The sequence below is a fragment of the Lithobates pipiens genome, unplaced genomic scaffold, assembly GCF_037356315.1.
Source record: "Lithobates pipiens isolate NorthernLeopardFrog02 unplaced genomic scaffold, aLitPip1_a1.2 Scaffold_8, whole genome shotgun sequence".
Taxonomy (NCBI): domain Eukaryota; kingdom Metazoa; phylum Chordata; class Amphibia; order Anura; family Ranidae; genus Lithobates; species Lithobates pipiens.
Genome location: NW_027507903.1, coordinates 387,684,370 through 387,694,829, shown reverse-complemented (window position 1 = coordinate 387,694,829; position 10,460 = coordinate 387,684,370). Strand labels below are relative to the sequence as shown.

The following is a 10,460-nucleotide window of genomic DNA, read 5'->3' as shown; positions in this document are numbered from 1 at the left end:
GCGTTTGCGATAACGTGCAATGAGGCTTTTACAGCGTCCTGGAGGAATTTTGGCCCACTCATCTTTGCAGAATTGTCCTAATTCAGTTACATTAGAGGGTTTTCGAGCATGAACGGCCTTTTTAAGGTCATACCACAACATCTCAATAGGATTCCGGTCAGGACTTTGGCTAGGCCACTCCAAAGTCTTCATTTTGTTTTTCTTCAGCCATTCGGTGGTGGACTTGCTGGTGTGTTTAGGATCATTGTCCTGCTGCAGAACCCAAGTTCGTTTCAGCTTGAGTACACGAACAGATGGTCGGACATTCTCCTTCAGGATCTCTTGGTAGACAGCAGAATTCATAGTTCCTTTTATCACGGCAAGTCTTCCAGGTCCTGAAGCAGCAAAACAGCCCCAGACCATCACACTACCACCACCATAAGTGTGACAAACATGCAAAGGAACAGGAAATGAGGAAGGGGCAAACACTTTTTCACACCACTGTATATACCTCAAGTCTATTGTAAGTTATTAAAAGAAAAAAAAACTCAAAAAAGAAAAAAGTGCTCTTCTACTATTAAAAAAAAGAAATGCAAAAAAGTCACAAAACTGAAGCACTCATTTTTTTTTTTTTGGAGAAAAAGAAAGATTTACAAAATGTGTATTTTCATCGAAACTCCATGCCAATGTTATACATCAAGGAGAAGAAAAAATACAAACCGGATATATTACAAATGTAGCAATAACTTAATTTTTAAACCATGCACAACATGCAGTAAAAAATACACTAGAGATACACAAGCTTTTACAGTTTCCAAACATGAGCAACAATGGAGGAAACTTGGAGAATTCAGTGTCTGCCATCAACGTATTTAAAATGTTTAATCTTGCGGCATTTGTAGTACCTCCATTTCTGTCTCTTATGAAATTATATTGTACACAAAAAAAGTTAAGAACAGAATATTAGGAATCGTTCCAGCTTTGCTCAACAATAGCAGACACTCTTTTTTCATACTCTCGTTTGTTTTCCTGATAAAGTTGTGCGGCTTGACTGTTTGCAGGGCTATTAGGATTTGGTTCATCAAGAAGAGACTACAGAAAAAAAAAAAAATAATTATGAGTAGACAGACTATATCAATGTAGGTACACACTGGCAGAACTTAACAGGAGTTGGTAATTTTATTCTACCGATTGAGATACAGATTTCCCTCCTAGTTTACTTACTGTCCTCTGTCTGGAGAGTGCTGATTGGCCCTGTGCTGATCACATGCACCCTCCCCCCCAAAAAATAAAAATGAATAAACTCTCTAGCAATACACATCAAACTGAGCATGTGCAAAGTGCCTCCAAGGGCTCGGTCTTATCAGGAGATGGATTGGGGACAGTGGAAAGGGCAGGTCAGAGAAGACTGGATCAAACAACTTTTTTACACAATGCGGAATAACCCCACAGCGAGTACATTAAAGCATGTTTTACTGCATATGCAGACTGATTTTACTGTTGTGGGTTTAGTAACACTTTAACATAATAGCAAAGTTACAGAAGAGCAAGTGCAATGTGAAAACTATATAGAAAAGATACATTTACATTCACATATGACAGAAATATGGAGGGTGCCATTGCTAACCTTCTGAAAATGCTACCTGTCTGGTTCTGTCTGGCTTAAAAACATTTGAGTCACAGATGAGAAGCATGTAGTAAATTAAAGCTGGAAGAAGTCATCATTCCCTATATTCATACTTATTGAACCCAAGGCATTATGACAAAGCAGCTAGTATTTTCAGAAAGTAAACACAATGGAAAGAAATTCTATAACTTCATAAAAAGTATCCTTTAACCCAGGTCCATACTTTGTATGTATGTATGTATGTATGTATGTATGTATGTATGTATGTATGTATGTATCTTGTGTTCCTGCCATCAGGAACACAGATGTCTCTCTTCCCCCAGTCAGTACACCCCCCCCCCCCCAGATAGAAAGCACTCCCTAGGAGCACACTTTGATCGCCCCTGATGTTAACCGCTTCCCTGCCATTGTCATTTATATAGTAACAGTGCATTTTTGTTTTAGCACTGATCCCTGTATTGGTTCGTGTCATATTTGTCTGACGCAATAGAAAAAAAGACAGATTTGTTGCACCAAAATAAAAATGGATAGGTGCCGACACAATATTGTTGGGTGCAAAAGTAGAAATAAAAAAAACTTTGGCTAAAAAGTATGCTCCAGATTTGTACCCCGGTAGTCACATGTAAGGGAACGAAAGAAAAACTAATTGAGCAGACATCCAAAAGGAGCAGATTTATACCTTAAATCTGCTCTTCGAAGATGCACGTTTGGTGAAATGTCAGGTGGAGCAAGGGACGAGTGACGTATTGGCGTGGACGGAGGAGTAGCCACCATCTTGTTGGTAGGAAGCGCTGTGTGCTTTCTTTTGTGCCTGTATTACACATATTACATGTGAGTTTTATTTGTAGCTTTTTAGGAATAAATCTGCTCTTTTTGGAAGCCTGCAAAATGAGTGTGTTTCTTTCATCCCCTTACATATGCGACTACGGGCTACATCTCTGGAGCATACTTTTTAGCCAAAGTTTTTTGCCAAGATTAAGTTTTACAACTGGTGGGTCAGTGGAAGAAGGATCTCTTGCCAATTAGTGGATCGTTTGATGAATAAGAGGAACCGCGGATAGAATCTAGGAGTGAGAGGGAATCTAGCAGGAAGGTTTGAAGTTATATTTGCATTGGCAGATGAACTTCAAGACAGTGGCTGGGACTGACTCGTTAGTGGATACTTCTCAGCAAGGAAATTAAGGCTAGATAACATCAAATCTTCCAAAATAAACCACAGTGATCTGGGAAATATCAGTATATTTCCTCTACTCCCCATCTATGTTCTTTGGGAGGGTCAGAAGTGGATAAAGGCAGGTGGCAAAGTATTGGTCAGATATCCAGGCAAGAAGCCAATTAAAAGGAGAGATTGTAGCTGAAGGGCCTGGATCTACTGTTTATGTATGTAGCTCAGGGGTTTTGCCACCCAAGCTATCATGTTAAGATGTTGTTCCTTAAGGGAATGGCTCCCTCTAGTGTCCTTTTGATGTTAATGCTGTTAGGACTTTGAACTACATATCTCTTAATGCTTTGCAGCGCTGCATCTCAATGTTCAAGTGACTCACGTGTTTAACCCAGTAAGCAAATAAAAGACAGCCGTGGCACGTTTTCTCTCTCTCCGGACACCATTAAACACACAGGAGACCAGCCTGTACTTCTCCCATGGAGCAACCAACGTGTTTGATGCATCCGCCCAAGAATCTCTTGTCCTGGACATGAACCTCCGCACCTTACTGATTGAGCCGAGAGGCCAGAAGATCCACATCTGGTGTGCTCCACCGCAGGCAAAGAAGCCTGAACACCTGATGCAGTGACCATTCTCCTGGGTCCAGCACCTGGCGACTTGCGTAGTCCGCCTGCCAGTTTTCTACTCCCAGGATATTTATGGCCGACAGGGCCGGTACCTGTCGATCTGCCCACCGAAGGATGTGAGCGACCTCCCGTGCTGCAGCCAAGCTTCTTGTTCCTCCTTGATGGTTGACATATGCCACGGCTTTGTCTGACTGGATTCTGATCGGATGACCTCGTAGTCTCATCGACCATGTGGAGAGGCATAGCCTGATAGCTTGAGCACATTGATAGGCAGCTGGGATTCCTCCTTCGACCAGATTGTACTCCCAGTACTTCACCCCAGCTGGTCAGGCTGGCGTCCGTTGTGATCACCGTCCAATGAAGAGGCAGGAACGATTTCCAGGACCAAAGGGCCAGAGATCTCAGCCATCAGAGAAGAGGGTCTCTGACTAACTGGCTCACCCGAATCTGCCGATCCAGGGATAACGGAGATTTGTCCCATTTTGCCAATATCTCCTTCTGAAAGACTCTGGAGTGAAATTGGGGGCGTATGGTACTGCCTCGGAGGAGGCAACCATGAGGCCCAGAACTCGCATGCAGAAACGCAGCGCCGACCACCTGCGGTTGATCAACAACTTCATTGTGGCTCTGAGAGTCTGCAGCTTGTCTGAAGGGAGAAACACTCTTGGTTCCACGGAGTCCAGCAGTAGGCCTAGGTACTCCAGGCGCTGAGTCAGCACTAGTACCAACTTTGAGGCTCAACACCCACCCAAATTCCTATAGAGTTTGCATGGTGATCTCCACATCCTCCCTTAATTCTGAGGAGCTAGTCTAGGCAACCCACAATTGTGATCCCACGTTGCCGCAACAATGCCAAAATTGGAACCAATACCTTGGTAAAGACTCGGGGTGCTGAAGCCAGGCCAAAGGGAAGAGCCACAACTTGATAGTGGTCTTCCCCTACTGCAAATCACAGAAACCTCTGATGTCTGAGGCATATGGGTATGTGCAGGTACGTGTCCTGGCTATCCAGAGATGCCAGGGAGTCCCCCTGATGGAGTGCAGCGACTATGGAGCGAACAGATTCCATTCTGAACCTCTGTATTTTCACAAAGCAATTGAAGGCGTTCTGGTCCAGGATTGGACGTACCCCTTTCTTTTTGGGGACTACAAACAGATTGGAATAGAATCCCTGAAACCTTTCCGTTTTTGGAACAGGCACTATCACCCCTTGGCTGAGCAGGTCCCTTACTGCCCCAAACAGGGCCTCCCGGCAAGCCGCGAGTATGAGTATGCTGGAGGGAAATAGGTTTGGTGGCGAAGAGAGGAACTCTATCTTGTAGCCCGATGAAATCGGTTCGCAGACCCACTGGTCAGACAGCCGAGAGGCCCGCCGAGCTTCAAACTCCCGAAGGCGACCTCCACCCGTGTCTCGGGCAGGGCAAACCTTCATGCGGTAGCACTTTTGCTTGCAGGCTTACGAAGCCAGGGAGGCTTCTGTCCCTCAGTAATCGCCCTTTCGGACTGGGAACGTTTACCTGAGGTCCCAGGTGGACGAAAAAGCCTCTTAAGCGGAAAAAGAGGGCCCTTGCCTTTGGCGTGGCTCCTTACCCTTCCTGGACTGTGGGAGCAACGTGCTCTTCCCACCTGTGACATTCTTAATGTCATCCAGCGAGGCTCCAAATAGCCGCTCATCAAGGAAGGGCAAATCTGTCAAGGCTTTTTTTTTTTTTTTTTTTAGATGCCTGGATCCTCCGCACCTGGACCAGGATTTCAGCCAGATCAAGCACTGAAGCACCACTGCTGATACTGATGCTCTGGAGAGCAAAGGAAGTATATCCAGGGCCACGTCACAGACATACTTAAGGTCGTGCACCAACTGGTCTGCTAGTTCCATGCAGACTAGAGGAGACTGCTGCTTCTCCAATTCACGGTGCAATCATTTTGCCCACTGAGTAAGGGTCTGCGACACCAATGCCGTGGCCAATACCGGTCGTATCGCTGACCCCAGTACCGTAAACATGGACCGGGCCACTGCCTTGGCCCTCCTGTCGGTAGGGTCCTTAAATGCAGGAGCCCCCTTTACCAGGATCGTGGTTACTTTGTTTAGCCTGGAAACGGGGGGGGGGGGGGGGGGTCCATGACCGGGGGAGCCAACCAGTTTTTGAGAAGGCTCTCCTCAAAGGGGTAATGCACCGCCACTCACTTTGGGACCGAAAAGGTCAGTTGCAGGCTTCCCCATTCCTTGTATATGAGCTTATCAATGTAAGTCAGGAACACCTTAGGTGTAAGGGCTGGCTTACGGGACCCAAAAGAAACCGCCTACCTCAGCAGATGATCCTGCCGCATCCTGTATTCTCAGGGTAACACGCACAGCGGTGATAAGAGCTCCAACTAGCGCTTTTTCCTGCGTGGACACGGAATCATCCTCACTGTCCAATCGGTCCCGGTCAGCGTCCTCTGACACATGCCACTGCGGGGCCCGAGTTTGCGTCAGAACTCTCCCCGGAGGATGGGGGGCAGGGGCCGTTTATTACCCCCTTGAGCCAGCACACCCTGGCAATGAACGTTTCAAGGACCGCCGACAAAGCGTCCAAAGGCACTGCGCTGTTTGCAGATGAGCCAGTTGCAATTGCAGGGAGGTCTGGAGAAGAAACGCCAGCTTATGACGCCATGCTGACCCACCCTGTCTGCCACCCTTGGGGACTTAGGACAAGGTGCTCAATCCCACCCACCTAGCTGCTACAGACTGAGGGGCCCCCACTGTAGGACTCACCACCCTGACCAAGTCCTGCGCCATGCTGCTACTGATGGCTATGTCCAGTGTCAGCTCCCAAGTGTCCAGGACAAAAAAAAAAAAAAAAAAAAATGCACTGTTCTGAGGTACAGGAACCAGCGCTGGGGGAGAAAAAAAAACGCGATGAGGCTACTAAAAAATGGCCGCTGGGTGCCCTTTATAGAAAAAACAAAATCACAGGGAAAATGGCCACCGACCATGCTTCTCACAGAGGCCAACAACTGTACACAGAGAATATAGACACATCATGGCAGCAGTCAGCGCTATGGCGGCAGCATATGCAGAGCCCACAGACACCAGACAGGTGACAGCACAGGGACACAGACAGCCAGCGCAGCCCCCAATCAAGGATCAGAGCCCCCCTGGAGGACCCCGGCCCAGGTACACACTACAGCCAAGTCATGCAGCATCCCCCACAGAGGGGAGGGAAAACAGGGACAGGGAGAGAAGAGAGAGAAGAGTGACCCCCTAATGGACCTCCCAGGGGAATGCCCAACTGCTCTGTCCTGCCGAGGCAGGAAGAGCTGTACTTACCATCTGGACGAGCTGGAGGCATCCCATCACAGACCCACACCCAAGCAGTACGGGGTGGCTGTGGGCCACGGCACACTGACAAAGCCATCCGTAGTCCGGCCATATGTGTGCCTCGGAGCATTGCACTCACTGGCCGCCCCTGGAGCCTGAGGGGCATGTTGTGGCCAACCCAGCACATAGCTAGGGCCTGCACACGCTCGATGGCCAGGCATGGACGACTACAAGGATCTATATTATCCAGCCCGTCACCCAGCCGGCTGTTGATAGAAGATCACAGGATCTTAAAATCTTGCGTAAAAGGCAAAAATCCAGAAAAATTCCCAGGACCGATGGTCCTGGCAGGGAGCCTAGGTCCTTCTTCACTAGGCAGAATAAACGGAGCTGCAGGAAGCAGGCTGAGGAGTTATTACCAGAGGGACCGCCCCCTGGGCAGAACTGTACAGCACATGTATTATATCTTCTGCCTAGTCCTCTCGTGAAGGTGTCGTAATAACCCTACGGTCAAGAGTAATGGAGCTGTGTCCATCAATGAACGAAAGAGAAAATAGCCATGCTGGTGCATGTCCTAATATGAAACAGCCCTGTGCCTACAGCTTTATATCTACCATGTGAGAGGCACTGTTGCCTGCGACTGCTAGTCTCGCAAGATTTGGGGTGGTGAGCGCACAGGCATCCCTTGATTTGTTGATGTTTCCAGGCACGGGTGGAGTCACAGCGATTCCAGAAGGATTTACCCCCTAATGACCAGGCCGTTTTTTGCAATACGGCACTGCGCTGATTTAACTCACAACTGCGCAGTAGTGAGACGTTGTACCAAGCCAAAATTTATATCTTTTTTTTCCCCACAAATAGAGATTTATTTTGGTGGTATTCGATCAACTCTGGTTTATTTTTTGCACTATAAACAAAAAAAGACTGACAATGGGGAATTTTTTACCTTCTGCTATTATACATATCTAGGGCTGAAACAACTAATCGATTAATCGACAACTAGTCGATTATGAAAATAATAATCGATTAATCGGCCAGTAACATAATGGGGTTAAAAAAAAAACTAAAATGAGCCCTTTATAGTACAAAGAGCAAATAATTGCTACTGTAAATATTACTCACTGTTCTACAGTAAAAAAAATGAACCCCTTACAGTAGTGATTATCTGCTTTTTTTCTACTATAAAGGGCTAATTTTAGTTTTTTTAACCCCATTATGTTAGTAAACATCTTAGACCTTGTTCACATCTATATGTTGGTGCTTTTTGCAGAAATGCACAACAGTTCATTTACATGGTTTCCTATGGGACACATTCACATCTGAAAGGGTCAGGGACTTTTAACGCAAAATAGTGCTTTATTGGTTCAATATACTTCAATGGAGAAGCTGCAGAAAAGCATGTAATGTGTTTTTGCAGCAATTTGCGTTTTTTAATTTTGGGCTGCAAAAGAGGCAAAAATGCAAATTGCAGTAAAATCACGTGCACAAAAATCAAAACATACAGCAAAAAGCATTGCAGAAACAGATCAAAAGCAAACTGCATAGGTGCTTATGCTGGCCACACAGATCAATTTTCAGATGAGAATATTCAGACGAAAAATCTTTGTACATTCGCTGAATGAAAGAATTTTGTTTGAAATTTTCACTTGTTTTTAACATTCTGTTTTTAAAATGAATGTAATTTCAGAACCAAAACCACATACACGGTCTGAAAATTCCTTTGACTAAGAAGTTTTCAATCATTTCCAAATTTTCCTGTCACTGTGGTTGAAAATGAACATTTGCCCCACTTTTTTTTATTTTTATTTTTTAAAGGTTATTAACCGATTAATCGAAAGAATAAAATCGGCCAACTAATCGATTATGAAAATAATCGTTAGTTGCAGCCCTATACATATCCAAAACAATAAAAAAAAAAAACCCCCCGTAATAACAACCGTATATTATTGGTTTGCGCAAAAGTTATAGCATCTACAAAATAGAAGAAAGATTTAGGGATTTTATTATTATTTTTTTATTGTTTTTACTAGTAATGGTGGGGGATCAGTGATTTTTAGCGGCACTGCAACATAAATTTGACCCCAAGGAAATATGAGACAACCGCGCTTGGGCAAAGAAGGGCAATAGGTATGCAGCCTACCCAACTAGGTCCCCCCAGAGGGACTAGAGTATTAAAAAAATTTAAATAAGAGTACTCCGGCACTCCCTACATAGTGAGAAACAGCAGTCCTAAATCTTAACTATATAAATAAATATTCTGAGTTATTATGTGTCTAGGCAAGATTATATAATGTGATAGTGGGTAGCAATGAAATAGCGAACACACTAAGGCCGCGTACACACGGGCGGACTGTCTGCCCAACTTAGTCCGCCGAAACACATTTCAGCGGACAGTCCGCTCGTGTGTGGGTTCAGCGGACTTTTTCAGCGGACAGTCTGGCGGACTAAGTCTTACGGAATTTCCGTAAGATTGTCCGTCCAAACTTGGTTTCAGCGGACAATCCGCCCGTGTGTGTGCCAGTCCGCCGTACTTTCGAAATGAGAGGACTTTTCCCGTCCGGAGAAAAGTCCGCTCATTTCGAGCGGCTATCCAGGTAGGCGGGGCCCGCGACGGAGACGTCGCGGGCCCCGCCGCCTGGTATGGACTTAAAGGGGAACCCCAACGCCGAAAAAAATCGGCGTGGGGGTCCCCCCCAAGTCCACAACAGACCCTTGTCCGAGCACGCTACCCGGCCGGTCAGGAAAGGGGGGCGAGCGAGCGCCCCCCCCCCACCCTGAGCCGTACCAGGCCGCGTGCCCTCAACATGGGGGGTGCCTCGGGGAAGGGGGGGCCGTGCGGCCCCCCTACCCCAAAGCACCTTGTCCCCATGTTGATGAGGACAAGGGCCTCTTCACGACAACCCTGGCCGTTGGTTGTCGGGGTCTGCGGGCGGGGGGCTTATCGGAATCCGGGAGCCCCCTTTAATAAGGGGGCCCCCTGATACCGGCCCCCCACCCTATGTGAATGAGTATGGGGTACAATGTACCCCTACCCATTCACCTGTAAAATAAAAGTACCCAAAAAAAAACAACACACGAGATAAAATATTTTATTGCACAGCTCCGGGGGTCTTCTGTCTTCGGGGGTCTTCTCGCCGGACTCCTCCGCTATCTTCTTGTAGCTCTTTTGCTAGCGGAGGAGTCCGGCTTTCTTCCTCCCCGCCGCCGGCCTCTTCTCCCGACTTTGGGGGTCTTGTCCCCCTCTTCGGTTCTTCTGCCGGGCCACCGCGCCTTCTTATAGCTCTTTTACAGGCGGTGGCCCGGTCTTCTGTCGCCGCCGCCTTCCGTTCTTCTTGAACGGACTGTCTGTCGGATTGTCTGACGAACTTAGTTGGGCAGACAATCCGCCCGTGTGTACGCGGCCTAAGAAAGGCGACGGACAAAAGCCCTAATTCGCCCTACAAAATTCAAGACCCCTCAGTAGCTGCAATGTGCATGTGTCATAAGTGTAATGTGCTGTAACAATTTGCGGCATAACGGATATTAACATTATATTAATAAACCGTGATACTCCTTAAGTGCCAAAAAACAAAACAAAACAAAAAAAACACACAATAGATAGCATATGAAAATAGAACATATAAAAAGTTAATAAAATGTGAAATAAATTCAAATGTGAATTAAATGAGTGAACCAAGTCCAAAATATACCGTCCAAGACCATGCAGATCTAACAAAGCCAAAGCCTCACCCAGCTGTATTAGTATCCAACTCCTTACTCTCA

At 46.4% G+C, this 10,460-nt stretch overlaps 1 protein-coding gene across 1 annotated transcript in view; it reads right to left on the bottom strand.

Annotated features, from left to right (window-relative positions):
- Window positions 1-589: 589 nt before the first annotated feature.
- The window catches only part of UBE2B (ubiquitin conjugating enzyme E2 B), a 156,148-nt gene continuing 146,277 nt past the window's right edge, over window positions 590-10,460 (bottom strand). The window contains exon 6 of the mRNA XM_077473921.1: window positions 590-1,071. Within this exon, the coding sequence (XP_077330047.1) occupies window positions 943-1,071 (129 nt within the window). The 3' untranslated portion in view covers window positions 590-942. The remainder of the gene's footprint in view (window positions 1,072-10,460) is intronic.